At 35.7% G+C, this 22,074-nt stretch overlaps 1 protein-coding gene across 2 annotated transcripts in view; it reads right to left on the reverse strand.

Moving 5' to 3' along the window:
- Positions 1-832: 832 nt before the first annotated feature.
- The window catches only part of LOC138700406 (peripherin-2-like), a 37,212-nt gene continuing 15,970 nt past the window's right edge, over positions 833-22,074 (reverse strand). For both annotated transcript variants that reach the window (XR_011332347.1, XM_069827026.1), the window contains exons 2-3: positions 12,802-13,027; positions 833-8,580 (exon numbers count right to left, since the gene is read on the reverse strand). Coding sequence is in view for 1 of the 2 variants with exons in the window: in XM_069827026.1 (XP_069683127.1) it covers positions 8,371-8,580; positions 12,802-13,027 (436 nt within the window). In the remaining variant the exon portion in view is untranslated. The remainder of the gene's footprint in view (positions 8,581-12,801; positions 13,028-22,074) is intronic.

A 22,074-nucleotide genomic window follows, 5' to 3' on the forward strand; every position in this document is an offset into this window, starting at 1 on the left:
AACAAGGTGTGACAGTGACGTAGAATATCTTCTGAAATGTGCATGTGCCTGCATGTTATTCTGAGATTCTACGTCATTGTTGCCCCTCATTTGCAGGCTAGATCTGCCCCAACTGGGCATACCTGCTATAGACAAACTTATATGATCTGAAACAAGATACTTTATTTGTATGCAATATATTTTATTACGCACAATTGGCTGTCAGTAACAAGAAGAAGAATAAGATTGTTTAACTATCTAGAACAGGGCCGGGCAACTAAATGCACCATGGAGTAATAGAGAGCTGCTCTTGCTCAAGAAATACTACTACAACAACTGGGTTATGTAGCATCAAAATTCAATTTCGGGTGACAGTTGAACATTAATTTTGTCGAGAGAAACATATCGTACCTCAGGAGTTCTTTTACATGCCGCAAATTACACTTTCCCACAGAAATATCCTTAATCTGTTTTGTTGCTCCTAAGCATATACGACAAATATAGGCTACAACTAAGTATTACAATAATGAACTAGAAAGTATTTGTAAAAATATCTCATTTTCTAGTAGGGCAGGGTATTAATTATTATTATCCCATCAATTTTAAAGTAATGATTTTCAAACAGTAACTAATGCTGATATAAATTCATGAAACAACTGAGTGTGCACAAAAAATTTTGTTTTAACAAATCTGGCCTATAGTAAGAATATGAGACAAATATACACCTAAATATCCATTACATCTTAAATATTTACAATAAAAGCACTAAAAGAATTGCCAATTTCTACTGGAAGAAATATTATTTTATTCTCTCATCATTTATTTTAAATCAGTCATTTTCAAAGTACAGTAATTAAGAAAATCTTTTTTAAACATTTATTTGGTTGATTTACGAAAACTTTCAATTTTTTTTTTTTTTTGTTCTCAGCATTTGGAACAATGAATCTCGTCATGTTCAATCTCAAAATGCTATAGTACTGCAGTCCACTTTGATCATGTAACACAGCCAACAGCGCAGTCTTAGCTGCCTCTCACTATAGTCTATAGTGCTCACTGCTCTGATTTGCTTCAGTTACCGAGCCCTGATCTAGAAAGTGGGAAGCAGTTAATTTGTAATAATTAGCTGTAGTATGATTTTCACTAGTTGCTATTTTTAGTGAAACTGTTTGACTTTTTGTAACCTACCAGTATCTTTTCAATTCAGTATTGAGTGTGTGACATTTACTGTACTACTACATATATAATTACAAAAGTTACTAAAAGTAGACCTTAAGTAGTTAAATTTTGTTATTCACTATGAAAATTTCCATGCTGTAGATTCATTCAACATTTTTGTTCTGTTTATCCTATATTTTTCTAATTAGCTACACCATATGTTCCAATTAATAATGTATATTTTACTCTAATATTTAACTTCTAATACTTATTTGAAGATGATTAATAGCATGGTTAATAATATTTATTATAAAACCTTCACATTAATTAATTTCAATTGGGAGTGTGATTTAATTATTAAGATCACAGCAATTTTAATAAATACATTGTAATTTGTGTTCACTAAATAAGAAAAAATTGTATTTTTAGTTATTGCCAGTTCTTCGATTTCTGTGTTCATTTTGCTTTTAGTAACAGTACCAGTAATGCAGATTTATTTTACATGTAAGTAATAATAAATTACTTTTCATCATTATTATGAAGTTAAAGAAAATATATTTCACAATGAGCTGAGAAACTAATTCAGTAAACATCAATGACGATATATAACATTAATTCTTAGTTCTATGGTCATTAAGAATGATCTAAACATTTTGTAAAAAAAAAAAAATTAAATCGCTTAGTAAGTGAGAGAAAGTTTCGTGACAGTTTGCCCAGCTCATTAAAATATAATAATAATAGTTATGGATGTATTTATGCATACCCATAGAAATAGTGATTTGATAAGATTTTTCTTTGAAGATATTTTAAAATTCAAGGGTTATTCTAATGTCTGAAGTAAATACTTCGACTCCAAAACTTTGCCCCTTGTCTGTTAACATTTATAGTACGGTATAAAGATAATGTGGTCTCACAGTTCCATAAAATAATGCTGATATTTTCTGTTTTTGACACACCACTATTAGTGTCTCTATGAGCACATTATTGATGACTTAGATGTATTTATTAAAAAGTTGTATATGTCAAATATTTTTTGTAAACTCTACAATGATAATCTTCTTTAGGAACATTGTAATATAGAGATACAGAACCTGGTGAGTTACACAAGTTCATCTTTACTGTGAAGTAGAACTTACTATCATAGTGGTACACACATTAAATATATAAAGAAGAGAATTAGAGGCTTCAGTGACATATTTTGAAACAATAATATACAAAAGGATTGGTATTCTGGTCAGGTACCTGCAACATTTAATGCACAGAATACTGTATGTTTTATAAATGGAGAACTGATAGTTGAATAAGGAAATAATTTTTATGTGAATTTTCCCCTCTTTAATCTGTTCTACATCACGTGTACAGAATAGCAAAATGGCAGTTTTCACTGCACTCCATTGTAATGTATATGTGTATACTTTCCATCACAGTTTTATCTTGGTATTCATTACCAATTTGTAAATATTGTATCATGTTTCATTGATTGAGTGGTGTTTCTGAAATGCTCCACTCTGTCTCTTCATATCCATTACATTGTGTATATGTAAGGAATAAAGAAGCTCATAATTGTATTCGTTTTCACTTTAGCAAACCTTATTTTCGGAGATTTATAAGCGTAAAATTTACATGAAAGAAAATGCTCAGAATGAGAATAAGAAAGGTTTTATTTCCTGCAATTAAGAGGGAAAGTGCAGAAGTGAAAAACATTTTAAATGTTTGATTTTTAGTTAGATGTGTTCCACCAGAATATCCAGAAAACATTGTAAATATTGTGCACAAAATCAGAATAACACACCATAATTAATAATTGAGGCATTGACATGGGAAAGGTCGTAACTGCCAAAAATTCGAATTTTTAGGTTTTTCACTGAGAAGGTAGTAAATGGCCATGCCAATGGCACAGAGAAGGTAGTATGTCCGTATGTAATGAAACGAAGTTGGAAACGTAGTCACTAGAAGTTGTAAGTTGTATGTGCACAGCTGTTGGAGCGGAGAAGGTAGTAATTCCTTTTACAACATCAGAGTGTGTCTAGACAAATATGGGCTGATAACTGTGCAGGGCTGAATAAGAATAGGATGATTCTAATGGTCCTGATTTACATTATTGCCAAGAAACATTTTGATTCAGTGGACTTGAAATTCCTGGTTTCAGAACATTCCTACATGCCATGTGATAGGGAATTTGGCATCACAGAGAAAAGAAAACAAAGATGCAAGACCATGGTTCCAGAAGAGGTAAGGCCTAATAATGTAATAATGATGAAGGATGAGGATTTCTTCGACTTTTCTGCAGAATGTGACAAGTTTTTGAATACAACTCCTATCAAAATCAGCATCCTCAACTGGATTAGACTCTCAAGAGCTGATTTTCCTCTAATAAAAACAAGACAGTCATTTAATGACCTTGAAATGTGGACAGCCCACAGGATTTTTAAGAAAGGACAGTTATTAACGTCAATCACTAACTTGCAGTGCTTGCAACGCCTTGAAAGAAGATCAGTTGTCCCTGATGCTCTATGTTAGACTTCCCCGATGAAAAGTATCATGCAATTTACCGAAAAATTTGTGCATAATGTATAAATAACGTTAATTCTCAGTTTGGCTAAGGAGTGATTTCAATGTTGTATTTTCATAAAATAGGATTTCACGGATAAATCTGTGCCAGACTTTTCAAATTTCATATGTAACACAAACATGAGTGTATGCCTTTCATTTAAAGCAGTTTCTGTAATAATGTAAGTGAGAAAGTGTTCATAAATTTGTTTTTTGCTTCCCCTGAAAAATTTTGTTTTTGGCACTTACTACCTTTCCCATGTCAGCGCCTCAATTATATCTGCACAAAACAAATGAAATGATTTGGTCACATTCAAAGAATGGACATTATTCAAACTGCCATAGAAATAGTGCATTGATTATTGGTTTTGTTGCTCCCAGTGGTCTAGGGGTAAAACATTTTCCTCTATTATTCTTACGATGTACCGAAGTACATATAATATTTCCATGCAGAAATTCTGCGTCATCATATGATGAAGGATGAGTGGAACAGAGAAAAATTCTCTCCGGCACCGGGATTTGAACCCGGGTTTTCAGCTCTATGTGCTAACGCTCTATCCACTAAGCCACACCGGATTCCCATCCCGATGCTGGATTGAATCCTCTCAGTTTAAGTTCCACCTCTTGAGTTCCCTCTGGTTGCTTACCCTCATGCTCTGTGTCATAGATGTATGACAGAGGCACCATGTCCATACATGTGCAGAGGTGCACTCATTATGAGTAACTAAGTGGCCGTGATCCAACGGAGTAAGTGCTGTCTTAAATCACTAAGTGATTATTTATCGCATATCATACATTATTACGATGTACCGAAGTACATATGATATTTCCGTGCAGAAATTCTGCGTCTTCATATGATGAAGGATGAGTGGAAAAAAGAAAAATTCTCTCCGGCACCGGGATTTGAACCCGGGTTTTCAGCTCTACATGCTGATGCTCTATCCACTAAGCCACACCGGATTCCCAACATAATAATATATGATATGCCTCTACTACATGTTACTATCCTCTGACTTGCCCAAAGCGAATCGACTTCCACTGCAACTTGCTTAAGACTGGTTTTTAATGTGATCTTTTATGATCTCCGTTTAGGTCTTGAATTCCCAGTGCACTGGGCAGTAATTATCTCTCATCCAGTCCAATAAGTTTTACACAGAGTTCCACCACCACCTTCTTCTATAGAAAAAACGCATTTGCTAGAAGTAACTAATACGGTGCTAATATCTACCTTATTTAGAGCTATTTTATTGACTTCGCTGTGGCCACTAACATGGTCTTGGTGTTGGCAAGTGGGACTCAAGTTCAAGCAAGTGTTCACATTCAGCATCATCTGATTACCTGATTGGGACTTTTGCAAGGTTTTTCCCGACTGTAAGGTAAATGTCATGGAGTCCCATAGCAAATCATCGAACTCGTCTCGTCTAAAGGCCTCCCCACACCGACGCGAAATATTCGCACCGGTGGTGAATGTTTCGCTTCGCAAAGTTGCCACTGCCTCAGTGTACATTGCGGTATACGTGTGTGCCCACACCGACGCGAAAGTATCGCTGGACGTCTGCGAATCTACAGCGTTGAAATTTAGATTCGCCGCCTGCGCGGATTTTTCGCTGCCGCCGCGAATATTATGATAGTGTTCTGTGAGAAATTGTAAGGAAACATCCAGTTTTATACGATTTATTCTAAAGGATTACAAGTAAGTAAGGAAAAAGGGGAATATGAGATGCAAACAAACTGGAATTTAATGAAAGTGGTAAGTTATTCACATCTTTAACATATCTTAAGAGAAAAAGTCTAGCCTACATACGGCCTGTCTATAAGGAATAATTTCATATTCGCATCTTTGTTGACTTTTATCAGTCCTTCAGAATATCATAGCATTGCTTAGTACAGAAATATATTTCTAGAGAACCTACCTGTATGAACTTTGCGTCATTTAACATCTTACTAAGGTTTAATAGTTCGAAGTTAATAATTTTCTTAGTTTAGGAAAGGTTTCATTTTTAAAAGCAAATATATAAGCCTATATTTAATAGCAATTTTTTGTCAAAACTAATCTCATTCATATTTTAGTCCTATGAAATACTCTAGGAACCCTTGTATTAGCTAGTACAGAAGAGTTGTTTCAATAAACATAAATAGGCCTATTAATTGTTTTCATTAGACCTTACGGATTCGCGCCGTATCTCCTAACATTAATACTCGCGTTTGGTGTCACTACAGCTCAATCAATAATAATGTTTTGGACTTAAGCTAATATTTTTATTTTATTATACGATATTTGTCTACATAATGTTAAAATAACCGACTTGCAATTAATTTTTAAATATTAAATACAATATTATAGGATTGTTGTTTAGTCAATTTTCCGAAGAAAAGTCTGAACCTCACAAATGATACCAAGAAGGCACCACTTATGAGGAAACTAGGCCAGGAGATAATGGAGTATGGTGGCCAGTTCCTTTCCCCTTCCATTTTATACATCGCCGAAAAAATTAGCAAAAAACTACACCTAGCAGATACTGATTCACACTTACACTTACACATAAACAGGATAATTTTATTAATTATATGGGAATATCACTACTTGTGGGACAAACCCCTCCCAGATTTTATACTTGGCATCATCTCTTGTCTTCCGTCTCTTGAAGGACGCATTATAACAGAATCAAAGAAAAGTTAGAAAAGACGAGACGAAGTAGAGTCTCTTCTGTTTTCGAGATTTTGTTACGCACTTAACACACGTGTATTGTAAATATTTTTGCACGATCGTATATTTAGAACTGCAAATACTGTACGAATTTTATGATACTTTCTGCGTTGAGAGCGCATTTTAGTGAATGTAGCCATTATACATTCAAGGGAGTATTAGTTTGCTAAAAAGAAAAGTCAGTATGGTTTTCTTTTTGTATCTAATGATGAAAAAAAAAACATGAAAAATATGTTATTGAGGGGGTTTAGACGTATTATATTACATTATAATAGAAACGTGGACAATTAAAGTATAATAATTGTTTCCAAATGTGAATGTATTTATTTCATGGCACTAAAAGATTTATATCGTGTTAGGAGTTAATTGAACATACTCTCATCAATTCCTAGAAAATTGCTAAATGACCGAGAATCTTCCAATGTCATCTCTCTGAGTAGGAATAAAAAATATATTACCAATAAAGGATTTTTATTTCACTACACTATTTTCAATTATTTATATGTGCTGGGATGGTAATTCATGTTATGAGGGATTCTCTGAATATTCGTTTCATAGGTAATTTATCTTTGCAGAGATCTTTAACTTCTTGTTTCTGATGCACTTTTGTATTTTTCTACATGTATTTCCCTTTCTCACACACTTCTTTCTTTTTTCTATGTGTTCTCTCCTCCAGAGCTCCAAGTTCTTTGACAACGTTTGCAACCGCAAGCACAACATCTAAGGCTAAGTACTAGGTATCACCATTCGCCATTTTGTTTTTTTCCTTTTAATAATTGAATTAAATGTATTCTAATATTTCAGTTACATTTATTTTAATATTGTAACTACATTTATTTTAATATTGTGATTACATTTATTTTTAATTGCATTATTTATATTTTAATTCCATTTATTTTAATATTCATTATTACATCTCAAAACACATACGAGTAATTAAAACAATTTAAGCGATGGAAGTATTTTGTAAGCGGATTTGAAATCAGAGCAAAGATTTCTGTATTAGCAGACAAGAGGTTGTCTTGAGTTCTTCGCCAAGTAAAAAATACTCTTTTCTTTAACTCGCCGTAACTTGAAAACCAGTAAAGATTTTGAATAGCGGCAACTTTTAAAAGTAATTTCCATTCTTTCTTAACATTTCATTCGCTTTGATCCCCCATCTAACGTGAAAAATAAAAAAGTTTACCGCTAACCACTTCTGAAGAACTAAATGTCTATTTTGAACAGATCACTTCCAAATTAGTATCTTTTTTTCCCCCCGCGTTTTAAAAACAATTTTGACTTCAAAATTTGTTCCATGCTTTCCTCAGACATTGACCTGCCAATCATAAAAATAACAGTGCGATTCATTGACTATCATAGGAGCTACGACATGATATTCCTCTACATGCTCGAAATTTGGTCTCTGTCAGCGCTGCGAATATTTCGCGTTGGTGTGGGGTGACGTACGAATTTCGTTGCCGCTGTATACGCGAAATATTCGTCGCCGCCACGGCTGCGAATATTTCGCGTTGGTGTGGGGAGGCCTTAATACTATCTGTCACCAACTTCAATGACACTATATAACCGTGCAATTGACACAGTGTTGCTAAGTGCCGTAATCTATTTAAAATATAACTTGACATTGTGAAGAATTTAATTTCTGAGATAAAAGTATTTGTATTTGTGAAATTTATTACTTCTAATGGCAGAATGATAGCAAAGGTAATGTTCAGCATAAGTGAAGTGGTAAAGGCCATTTAATATTGTGGGTTCTTCTTATTAGGGAGGGTACATAACATGAACCTCAAGATATGCCTGGGAATATACATTGTAATCCTACATGCACGCAGCATCAAAGAATGGAAAGTGAGTTAATATATTTTATACAGCAATTTTCAAAGAATTCCTTTAATTGATGTTTAGACATCACTAATTCACCAATACTGCAGACAGGCTTGTAGACAAGAAAAACAATAGGCAGCCTTCAAGTAATTCAACTAGTTTTCTGTTTCTTGTTCTTTTACTGTTGGAACTTTGCTTGAGAATTCTTCGTCATCTGTTGCATTGTCTTGTAACTCTGATTGTATTTGTGATGATCGTTTTAGGTGACTGTTTGTCCCGAAGATCCAAGACATATGAGTTCCCAGTCCAGTATCACTTGAGCTGTACGCTGTCTGCAAGAGTCGGCTCCCAAAACTTACAGTTATCTAAATGAAAAACAATGAAATTAATATAGTGACCATGAATGAAAGTTGAGTCAAATATTAATAAATCTGCAATTTTTTAAATATAGGATGAGTCGTAATTGTGTACTATAAAGTATTGTAGAGTAGTCTATATTCCAATATAAACAGATTTTGTCATATAAACATATAGCTGTGAAGAATTTGTTATCGAGATATGGCACTGTAGGACGCGCGAGTTCACATTACGTCCAAGCTATTCATGCATCAGTCACTCAGACGACACTCTACAGTACACAGTAAGTACAATTATTGTTATTGAAGAGAGAGAAATGCTACAATCAGTCAACAGGTGCTGCGTATTTGTGCTTTCTGCAGACTGAACAACCTACCACAATAAACGGTACCATCATTTCCCATAACTCTGGTCCTGGAACACAACTATGGTCCACAATACAACCATCCAAAGAACATTGTAGGAGTAACATAGACCGTTCATAGATAGCTGCAGTGACTTGACTTCAAACTACAGTACAGCAAAAATAGAGATAAACGAGGTACTACGTTATGGAGTACAAAATTTGAATGGTTATATCGTGGACCATAGTTGTGTTTCAGGACCATAGTTATGGGAAATGACGGTACCATTATCAACATGGTTGAACACTTGGCTACTTCAAGATGAAGCATCTGCACATTACCATCGTGCAGTGAAACGTCATTCGAATGAACAATATTCAGGCAGATGGAGTGGACGCAATGGGCCTTTTACATGGCCGATGTGATTGCCTAAACTCAGTCCCTGTGACTTCAGGTTGTGGGGTCCATGAAGGGACTAGTTTACTCTCAACAACACGCCACGAGAGAGCATCTGTTGAATGCAATTGTGGCTGCAGGAAGTACAATTCGGGGCATTGTTTAAAGAGCAGACATTCATGGCAGAGGAGAGCGGAAATTGTGTTGTGAAGTGAATGGTGGACATTTCGAGCATCTTCTGTGAACTTACAATGTAAAGAAACACATCATTAAACAACACTCTCAGAAAAGCAGCTGTTGTCTTTTTCTAACTGTTCCAGTCATTATCTCCATAATGAAACAGGCACGACTATAAGTTTATATGTTTCATTTTTAGTATAGAATACTCTGCACTACTTTATAGTACTCAATTATGACTCATCCTGTGTAATTGTGAAGCAAATATGCGAAATATCGATTCATACACGTTTTCGACATCTCTAAAGTCGAAACGGAGATTTTGTTTATGTTGTTTGTGTACTGGTACAGTAATATTGCTTAAACTATTGGATTGAGTTTGTTCATATTGAGTGTTTATGAATTAAATTTACCAAGATTTACTACATGAAATGTGGTCACTTATAAAAATGTATAATAGGCCTTTATTTGAAAAAATAGCACATGTTGGCTATTTACTTCAGATTGGTTCTAAAGGTTTTTCATGCTTTATATTACAGAATATCATGTAGGTTTAATAAATGAAATGCTATACACAATAGGATGTGTAGGTAGGTAGGTAGCTAATGCTTTTGATTTAACAATAGAGTTATTTTTTCTCTTGCTTCGCAGTATCTAGATGTAAGACTTGTATGTTTTTGAAGTACTTCACAGTGTGTTAAATGATTCATATCCATTTCTTCTTCTTGAGAACACAATACATAATTTTGAGTAGACACACAATATGTGTAGAAAATCTTTTTGTCAGAGAAATTAATTTATACTGTATTTACGTTTATTATACCTCTAACCGAGAATTTATTTAGACAAAAATACATTGTCCCAAATTTATGTATACACATTTTGAAACATCATTTCTCAGCAACGAGATGAGACAGAAATATGATTTTTGCGGTTTTGTATTCCTTAAGCTCGTACATGTTCAAAATGGCTCCATTCTGCCACAGTACACTCTCAACAACGATGTACAATAGAGCAACATACCAACTGGATTGTTGCTAATGGAATATCATTACAGGCAAAGAAGAATGGTCCATTGCTGGTCACTCCACACCATACATGAACTTTTGGACTTGACCTTTTAAGCTAGTATGAGACATGCAATTGTGTGTGTTTACTCTCCCACTGACATGAAAAGTTGCTTCATCTGTAAATAGCTATTTGTTTAAGAAGCAGTCATCTTCTGCAATCTGTCGGCATACCATGGATGCAGAATTGAAATGAACCACATGTTTTTTTAACATAAAACCGCAACGTTATGGAATCGTGTTTAGGTTATAGCTCTGCCAGGATTACTACAAAGCTATTTTTCTACTTCTTGGGCCTAAAATTTCTTGACTGGAGCAAATATTAATTTATCGAATGGCTGAAGTATATGACTAGCATGGGGTGGCAACGTCAATAGGACAATGTTGTGTTGTTTGCAGAATTCCACAGCTGAAAGCAAGCAATGTGGGACATGGTTATCAAGAACCAAGAGGACTGGATCATCCATTGAAGATTTAACATGCCTGGCAAAATGTTCCAACCAAACAAAGAACAGTTCGGAATTCATGTATCAAGATTCATTAACAAGTCCAAGAGAACCTGCAGGGGAGTTGTTACAGAGCTCCAGTTTGTTCCTATTACGAGAAAAAATCAAAGCAGGTGGTATAAAGTTCCCTACTGGGTTTACACAAAAAAATAAAACAGCAATCACTATTTGACCTCTTTCAGCTGATTTTATTTTCTTGACGGACTTCTTCCCCTTTGTAGAACGACTTTAGCCATCTTATCAGGAACAGTCGACACTCCGGTCTCGTCCATTTTGAACAATCAGTGGGGAGGGAATTTGTACTTTCCCAAACATTTCTTAAGATTCTCAAAGTAGCGGTCAACTTGCACCTTGTTGATTCTGGCACGCACACTTGCCCGGATGCTGTAATGTCTCGTTTAATCCGGTGTAGATGGAACAAGTGCTGCTAGTTCCAAGCGGGAATAACAGCATCCTTACCAGCAATAACAGCATTCTCCAGGGTATTAATAGTAATCTGATACATTTATTGCGGAGAGACGAATACCTTATCTTTTTTCATCGTAAAATTACAGTCAAGTTAGCGAAATATAACAATTTACTTGTTTCAATAATGTAACCATACAAATAAAGCACCCACAGCATTAACACAACTCTTACAAATTACACTACCGTACTAAACTGTCAGCTGTCGTCCAGTGATGCCAACAGCTGAAAAATGCTACTGTGTATACTTGGCCACCTGCACACAGTTACCCTCCATTACCTTACTTCAAAAATTAACGCAACTTCAGCCTTACAAAAATATATTTTTATTAACTTTTCTGTAGACAAAGTCGCAAATGTTCTATCAGAAATTGTTTGTAGCCACCATTAATAAAGACTGACCAACATGCAGAACTATTCTGTATCCCCCTTTGTGAAGAGATACTTCCTTTTCACATCCAGAAAAGACTCCCTTAAATCCACAGTAGGCCTACTCTTTTCACGTAAACGGTTTGCTTTCAAAATAGGTACAATTGGTTACTTGACAAGTAAATAATATACCGGTACTTAGAATCACATTACAAACCACTCATATGTTTCAATATTCCTATGAATTTTAATACCGATTGTCGTAAATAGCAAAATATTATTAGAAACAGTTACAATATAAGAAAATATTTACAATGGGAATTTGTAAAAACATAATCACATACACTGCATCTACTTAAACTGTATAAGTCATAAAAAATCGTATCGTATTTTCTTGGATTAGAAAAGAATGACTTTTATGTGCAATGCAGAAAAGAAAGTTTATCTTATTTGGTTGCTCAGTAAACGATTTAATTTATGTCTTTTGACTGAAAGTTAAGAAAATAAACTTCAAATTGGAATAGCATTGATAATATTATAAAGGACTAAATTGTTATGAAAGACATTGCTAATTTATGCACGATATCAATGTCTCAGAAGAAGAACGGTACAGTTTTGAAAAAATAAGTTGATTACTGTGTGGAAGTTACAGATTCTTGAAATAAAATATGATTTCGATATGATTCCATTTAATTTTTTGTTTTTATTGAAAGACAAAGACGAGATTTTTTTTTTTTTCCTCAGGCAGTAATGACAATTACATAAGAAAATTTGACTGAGGAATTCCCCAACTTCTTACTCAACTCTTAATGCCTTTTTATTCTTGTAGCCTTTACGAACATACAGCTAGAATTAATTATACTGTATTACATGTCTCTTATTTGAGTAAAATTTTAGATTCATACCTGGAGTGCTGTCAGCAATAGCAGTACAGCAATGTTTGCCTTCAATAGATTCTTAGTGGCTGTCACAAGAGCTTTCTGACATCCAATTGTGGATACAGAAAACTGTCTCTGAGGATCATACCGATACACAGAACTTGATGACATGATCCCATGGTGGATACAGGGACGAAGAGCAGTTCTTGAACAGCAGCTGAATGGTACGTCATCACTGACAAAATCACCATCTCTTTAAAGACAGTAAATACACAAGACATTAACATCGTTTAATGTAACAATGATGGTGTTGCTGCTGCTAATTTTGTTATTGTAGGTATGGAATGTAGTTTGTAATAAACTATCTCTTTAAGCCACAAAGTACACAAGATGTTAACAGTATTAAATGAAATAATGGTATATTATGATAGTCTGGTGCTGTCACTGCTGCTGATATTGTAATTATAAGTACAGTACCAGTACATACATACATACAGTTTCTCAAAAAAGGAATGTAATGACTCTTGGTGATGTGAAAATCTTAAGTTCTATAGCGGGGTTCACATGATATCGACGTAACCATGCAGGAAGACGTCTGGCAGTGCATGCGTATTTTCATCCTATTCCAAAGTACACACCAGTCAAAATATTATGAGTTATCTGTGCATTTCTGGTACAGGTCCCTGATTACATCCCATGATCTTTTATGAAAGTATGAAAGGAACTATGTGGCAAAAAGTCACTTAGCATAGAGGAAAAAAACAATGTTATTATGAAATGATAAATGTAGAGCAACGACAAAGATAACAAGGACAAAGACAAGGATCGTGACAGGGACTATGAGAAAGACAATAAGAATCATGATAAGTACCAGTACCACAGCAAAGAAACAGCAACTACTATTATATGGACTACAAGGACAAAGACAAAGACAATGCCAATGACAAGAATCACGACATGGACCACGATAAGCACCACAATAAGGATCACAATAAGGACTACTATAAGGATCACGACATGGACTACTAGGATCACGATAACAACCATGACATGGATCACAAGACCCACAAAAGGACCACGATAAGAACCAAGAGTACAATAAGGACCAAGAGCACGATAAGGACCATGATGAAGACAACAAATACCATGATAAGTACCATGAAAAAGACAACAAGAAGAACGATAATAAGAACAATAAACAGGACTGTGATAACAAAGACAAGGACCATAATAATGATCATGACAAAGACAACGAGGATCATGGTAGGATAAGGACAACTAAATGGATCACAATAAGGATCACAATATGCACCACAAGAACCACAAAGATCATGATAAAGACCATGACAAGGACAATGCCATTGGCTACGATAAGGATCATCATATGAACCATGAAAATTACATGAAATAATCACGTTAAGGATCACTACAAGGACAATGACAATGACTACGATGAGGATCATGAGAAGGACTCTATGAGGACAATGATGACCACGAAATGATCACGATAAGGATCACAACTACAAGGACAATGACAGTGACCACTATAAGGACCACTACATGCACAATGACTATGACCACGATAAGGCCCACTACAAGGACACTGCCCATGACTATAATACGATATCACATGGACCACTACAAGGACAATGACAATGACCACAATAAGAATCACTACAAAGACAATGACAGTGACCTCGATAAGAACCACTACAAGGACAATGGCAATGACTACGATAAGCATCAAAACATGTATTACTACAAGGACAATGAAAATAACCGCAATAAGAATCGGAACTACGATAAAGACTATGAGAAAGACAACGAAAACCACAATAATGATCACGACAAAGACAACAACGACCATTGTAAGGACCACGACAAGGACAAGAACAAGGAAAACGACATGGATTACGACAAGGACCAGGATAAAGATCACATTAAGAACCATGGCATGTATTACAAAGACCAGGACAACGATCACGACATGGGCCACAACAAAGATTACGATGAGGACTACGACATGGGCCGTGATAAGGATCACAAGGACGAAGAAAAGACCACGATAAGGATATGGTAGCAATAAGAACTAAGAAGACGACAAAGGTCAAGACCATGATAACCAAGATCATGATAAGAACCAAGAGCACAGTAAGGATACCAAGACTATTACGATAAGGAGCAAGACTACATTAAGGACCAAGACCAAATATAACGATAAGGACTATGAAAAAACAAGAAGAATGATAAGATCCATTAAGATTACAAAAATACTATGATAAGGATTACGACAAAGAAAACAAGGATCATGGTAGGGGACATGACAAAGACAAGAACCGCTATAAGGTCCATGAAAAGGACAAGGAACAATAAGGATCATGATAAGGAACCCAACATGGACTAGGATGAGCATCACAACAAGAACCGGGAAAGGACCACGTTAAGGATCATGCAACCACCATAATAAGAACCACGACAAAGACAACAAGACCATGATAAGGACCATGATAAGCATAAGACAGAGACAATGAGGACGACAAGGATCACAATAATGATCACGATATGGGACACGATAAACACCATGATAAGGTCACAATAAGGATTACTACTTAGACCACAACAATGAACAAGTTAAGTTTCAAGACAAGACCACTTAGATCACGACAATAACTGCGATAAGTATCACGACAAGGACCAGGACTACGATATGGACTATGAGAAAAAACAAGGATCACGATAATGATCATGACAAAGAATAAACCCATTATAAGAACCACTACAAGGACGAGGATACAGAAAAGGGAGGCTAAATGACAAGTATCATAAGGAACACGACATGATCACAAATACCGCGATAAGCGTCACGAGAAGCTCCAAAATGATGATAAGAACCATAACAAAGACAACAAGAACCACAATAAGGGCCTGGACAAAGACGAGAATCACAATAAGGAACAACAAAGACAAGGACCATGATAAGCACCATAACAAAGACAAGGACCGTGGTAAGGGTCATGGACAAGGACCACGATTAGAATCACGTTTGGATCACAAAAGCAGCGCGATAAGAATCACGAAAGGACCACAGCATGGACCACGATAAGAATTACAAGGACAATAACCACGATAAGGACCATGACAAGGACAACAAATACCACAATAAGGCACATGACAAAGACAATGAGGAGAGCTATAAGAACCATTAAATGACAATAAGGGCAACGAGAAAAACATCAAGAATCACGATAAGGAGCATGACAAGAGCAATGACAAGGACCACGATTAGGATCATAACATGGACCACGAAAAGCAGCGCGATATGAATCACGAAAAGGATCACTACATGGATCAAGATAAGAACCACGACATGGACTATGATAAGGATTACAAGGACCATGATGAGGACAAAGGTCAGAAGCACCATGATAAGGACAACAAATATTACAATAAGGCACATTATAAAGACAATGAGGAGAACAATAAGACTATTAAATGATAATAAGGGCAACGAAAAAGACATCAAGGATCACGATAAGGAGCATGATAAAGACAACAAGGGCCACAATAAGGAACATGACAAAAACAAGAAGGAGCACGAAGATAACAAAGACAAAAACCATGATAAGTCTCACGACATGGACCACGGCAAACACTATGGCAAGGACCACAACACAGAAACTAACTAAGGGCCATGATAAGGACAACAAAGACAAAACAAAGAGAAGGACAATGGCTGGAACCATAATAAGGACCAAGACATTGGCCACGACAAGCAGCACAATAAGGAACATGATAAGGACCAAGATATGGGTCACAACAACAATAAGGACCAAAAAAAACATAAGGAGGACCACAGCATGGACACACACAAGGACAGCGACAAGTGTCAAAATAATTGTGATATGAACCACGATAAGGACCACAATAAAGACAAAAATCGCGATAAGAACCATAACAAAAGAAAGGACCACGATAAAGATTACGACAAAGACAAGGATAAAGGTATACACCATGACAGAGACAACAAGGACCATGGTAAGCACAATGATGACCGCAATGAGAAGGACCACAATGAGCTCAACAAGAAGGACCACGATAAAGACTCACAATAAGAATCACGACAATGACATAGTTTTTATTGTGGTCCTTTGTTCATCTTGTCGTGGTAGCTTTCATGATTGCTGCCTTGGTCCTTGTCGTGATATAACATTGTTTTTCAGTATTTTGAAACGACACCTACCTGTAGTGAGACCTAATGGTTGGATAAACACTTGTGTCACCACACTTTCCAGACATTAGGTCTACAGTCAGTAGGTATGTTATTAAGACTACTACCGGTACCGAGAAATAAGTCTATTTGAAAAGAGGTCTATGAAAAAGAAATATCAACAGGAAATAAGTCTACATATGAAAGGTCTAATTTACAACAAGGTCTACAGTGAAAATTTAAAGACCAAATGTTTTGTATATATTAATGTCTACTTCACAACAAAGTAAATTATGTACCATATCCTAGGTAATTTAATTGAAGGAACCAAGTGGAAATTTAGAAATTTACAACGAACATCTTGCACTATAGATTTGGCATTCAGAAAGAAAATTCTGGTGCACAACAATTTTGACTACCATTTGAGGCGTGTAAATCAGGATAGCAACAAGATGTACTGGAAGTGTGCTTTCCGTGATACCTGCAATGCTACATGTATTGCGGGTAATAACTTGATTTATATGCATGTTTACAAAACTGGATTGCAACGCACGAAAATAGACGGGCAGAGGTCAAAGTAAGAAGAGTTGTCGCAAATATAAGACAATGTGCATTCAACACTCCAAATGCACTACCAAACGCAATAATACAGAAGGAAGTAGGTAATTTCGCAAACAATGAGGAGGCGTTAGTGATTAGAACTTCTACCTGGACTGTTCAAAATTTAAACTTTCGTCTGTTCAGGAACGTTGGAATTGTGTTTCTATCTTTTGTAGTTTGGAAGAAATAAATATTTTAAATCTGCTCCTTCTTTTTGAATAGCCCTGTATATTCATCTATTTTTACAACACGTTTACGTTTTTGCAGTTTTTAAGTAAGTTTCGGAACTAGTTCCCCAATAATAAACCAAATAGATTGAATTTAAATAATTGAATTAGGCGTTATCTTGTGTATCTGAGCTCCGAGCCTCTGATCATGCGCAGTGGCTTGTACAGTGTGTTCGTAGCTCGGCCGGACCATTTTGTGGCAGCCTTGGACTGGGTGAAGATTGGCACGCCTGCCGCCAGAGTAGTGCTGTAGCTACTGCTGATGCACCAGTCAGTCGAGTTGAATCTGTCGCGAGGGAAAGACGTCTGTGCGCGTGTTGTGAGTAAAATTGTGTTGTCTCGTGGTGATAAAGTGTCTATTAATAATGGTTGAGTACACTTTAGAACAACATATTCTTCTCTATGATGCGTATGTAAAATACTCTTCTGCAAGAAGGTGTCGAAGAGAATTTGAATATAGGTTTGCAGGTGTTCGAATTCCTAGCAGGTCAACTATTCATGACCTTGTCAATAAAGTCAGACGTACAGGATCTTTTTTGAACAAGAAATATGTTCAACAATGCCGTGTACTGACAGAAAAGAAGCTCGATGAAGTAGAGGCCCAGTTAGAGCAGTCACCCCGCAAATCACTGCAATGTTTAGCACAAGAGGTTAACATTTCCAAGACGTCAGCTTTTCTGGCAATGAAACTTCTGAAACTTAAGCCATGCAGAGTAACTGTAATTTACAATTCATTTTATATATCAATATGCCTGGTAAATTATTAAATAAGTATATAATAAATTTCAATCTTAAGACATATCAACTTGCAAATGTTTATTTGCTATGTAATAACAATATGAACGTTTTCGCCATTTAGGGCATCTTCAGATATAACAAAAAACATATAATCTGGACCTATAACAGTAAATTATGCAAATGACAAAGAATAGAAAACAATATATGTAATACATAAGATTCATGAGCTATACGTAAATATGACATAATGCAGGATGAATATAGAGATAATCTTTGGATTTTAAAATTGGACTAGACGAATATTTTATACATATAGCTCATGTTACAATTAAATATACTATGGTTAAAATTTGTCAATTATGTTAAAATTTAAAATTTATAATGATGATAATAAAATATTTTAGAGTAATCATAGCTGAGAATTGTCGTGAGTTACAAGATAGTTTGTGTAGCTGATGTTCATGTATTTTGTAATTGTTTCATTTAGAGAGATCGTTGGCTTTTGAAATAGATGTTGTTTGATGATTGGTGACTATTCTAATTTGACATCCTATTACGTGTCATCACGTTTATTGAAGAATATAAAATGAAGATGTTATTTGTATGTGCTGGTGTTGGTGTGTTGGTGGTTTTAAGAGTTCTCAGAACAATAGATACCAGTATTGGGCTACCGAAAATCCCCATATTATTCATGAAGTTCCTCACCACGCTGCAAAGGTTGGGGGTTTGGTGTGCAGTGAGTGCGAGTAGAATTGTCGGTCCTATATTTTTGGACACAACGGTTGATTCGCACGTTTATATAAGTTCAATTTTAAATAATTTTTTTCCGCAACTAACAAGAAATGAACGATTGAGTGGCTGGTTTCAGCAGGATTCAGCTACAGCGCACACCACTGCGAATTCTATGCATGAATTGCGAAGTGTGTTTGGTGACAGAATAATTAGTCGAGGATTGTGGCCACCTCGTTCCCCTGACCTATCTCCATGCGATTTTTATTTATGGGGAACGTTAAAGAATAAAGTGTACGCATCAAATCCACACATGTTACAAGAATTGAAGGACAACATCACGAGAGAAATACAGGCTATCAGTCAACATGAACTTTTGTGAGTGAACCAGAATTGTTTTCGGAGATATAGGGAATGTGTTCGAGTTGAAGGTCATCACTTTCAACATCTGTTGTGATGCAGATAAGTCTAATGTTAGTAGAGTAATTAGTGTTCTGTACCCATGACTTGCCAGTCGTTTACGTGTAACTCTGGCAGCAGGCGCGCCAATCTTCACCCAGTCCAAGGCCACCACGGAACGGTCCTGCTGAGCTACGAACGCACTGTATCTGAGGCTTAGAATATTCCATTGTCTCATTCCTTTTTTGAGGAACTGTACATACCAGTTGACATTCTTTTCAGCAGATGGTTACAGCTACTGCTTATACAACTAACAGCTGTTAATATTGACCGAAAAACTTTGTTTTTATTTCAGGAATACGGTGGTAATAATACTTAAAATTAATTAGTGCAAGATAAAATAGATGAAGTGACACTTCACCTATTTCATTTGATTAGACATCCCAGGATCAGTGATGAAACAAAATATGACAAGTTTCAAATGCTTAGTGTAACAAGACTACAATCCACAGCCGAATGCTTATCTTATTAATAGTTAGGTTATGGACCAATGTAACTTGTGTGAGTAAATGCAAGGGACTAGGTCTATTTACGAGTTCGTGAGAAGCCATTTGTAACTGATTAATGGCAGTGACATCTTAGTGAAGTCGCACATAGAATGACAATTGGTGTCAATTAAGACAAAAAGAAAAAGGTGTCTGCCTGTATCAAGAATTTACATCAACTAACACCTGGATAAGACGACACAATGGTTTATCTTCTACCAAGTGGAGAGACGGCCTGAAGATGACAACAAATGTGGCACTGGTACGAGCCATCCCTGGTAGGAGTCCAGACAATAACTGCTTCAGAAGATGTAACAAGATAGAAGTCTTGCCTCATGTCTTGGGCTCCTGTCCGCTTGGTGAAGTCCTCCATAATAGCCGCCATGATTCTACAGGTCATCTATTGCCACTGCATTGAGCAAAAAGGACTATAGTATTCAAAGAAGTCCAGAGTCTTGCCAACAATGGGAGCATTAGAAGTATGGACATGATCATCATGTACCTCCAGCTAAGAAGGATATTTTTAGATCCTACAATTAGGTTCGAGAGTCATTTCACACAACCACAGGAAGGAGATGAAGAGAAAAGGTCAATATATCTCCCTATTGGGGATTTCTATAAGGAACTGTACCAACTAGATGATATGGAAATTAGAGGCTTCTCATTGGAGCTCTTTGACAGCCCTGATTTTAAAAGATTTTGGCCTGGACAATACATTGTTACAAAATATAAGCCTAAAGGCTATTAAAGGCTCAATAGCAATTTTTAGAGATCATTCGTATAGCCAGATATAAATATTTTATTTTAGTAGTTTTTAAATTTTTGTTATAGATTTCTGCATGATGCTTTATTGTTTTGTAATTCTTAATTTATTCTTTCTCAGCATTTAAGTCAGGTTAAGGTACCTATTCATTTTATTATTTTTATTTTACATCTTTTATTCGTTATTATTTGTCTTTATGGCAAATTCTCCTTGTAGAAGAAGAGGAAGATTAAAATAAAATAAATGATTATGACATTACAGACATTGGTAGCAACTTTTCAGCATTGTATAAGATACAGAAAGATAATGTACTGCACTCACATAAAGAGAACTCACCAAAAGTTTGTAGGCAGAAAAGGGAGAAAACAGTACACTGTATGTGCAACAGCATTGTTGTCACTACCATTTTTCTTTCTATATATTATATGGAACATACAATGTATACATTTTATCTTTCCACACTCACATGCTTGCAGCTACACTTTGCACTGCCACGTCTGTTCTACATCCGTGAACTTGGAAAGTTAAATGTGCTAATGAGTAATTTTGTCAAACAACAAATTGTTGATTATCGGTACTGACTGATTGGAACTGACGTTACTCGACAGTTACTTATAAGTCGAAATGCAGACTGTGCAATAAGAGGTCATGGAACAATCTGTAGCACATGTTTCTGATAGTTTGTGGTACTGGTAATCTCAATGTAGAAGTTCGTTTAATATGTACTGTACATACTGGTATATATTATAGGTCGAAGCAAATTAGTTTCCTTTTCATACTGTACTAATATACTTCTTGTTTATTGATAGAGTGAACGTTTTCCATTGCTAGTGGTAAAATATAGTTTCACGACGTCTCGAAGATTGGTTCTATCTTCATCAAGTGAGAGGAAGCCTACACGTCGGGATCATTACATACAGCTGTCTGTATAACTGATCAACGATTATAATGACGAAGAAAACTATAAAACAGAAGACAACTTATATTACTTGCGGTATAGAAGAATTGTGTATATATATTATATATGAACCTATTGATCAGTCATACAGACAGCTGTATGTAACGATCCTGATGAGATGGCTTCCTCTCACC

Source organism: Periplaneta americana, chromosome 1 (genome assembly GCF_040183065.1).
Source record: "Periplaneta americana isolate PAMFEO1 chromosome 1, P.americana_PAMFEO1_priV1, whole genome shotgun sequence".
NCBI classification, from domain to species: Eukaryota; Metazoa; Arthropoda; class Insecta; order Blattodea; family Blattidae; genus Periplaneta; species Periplaneta americana.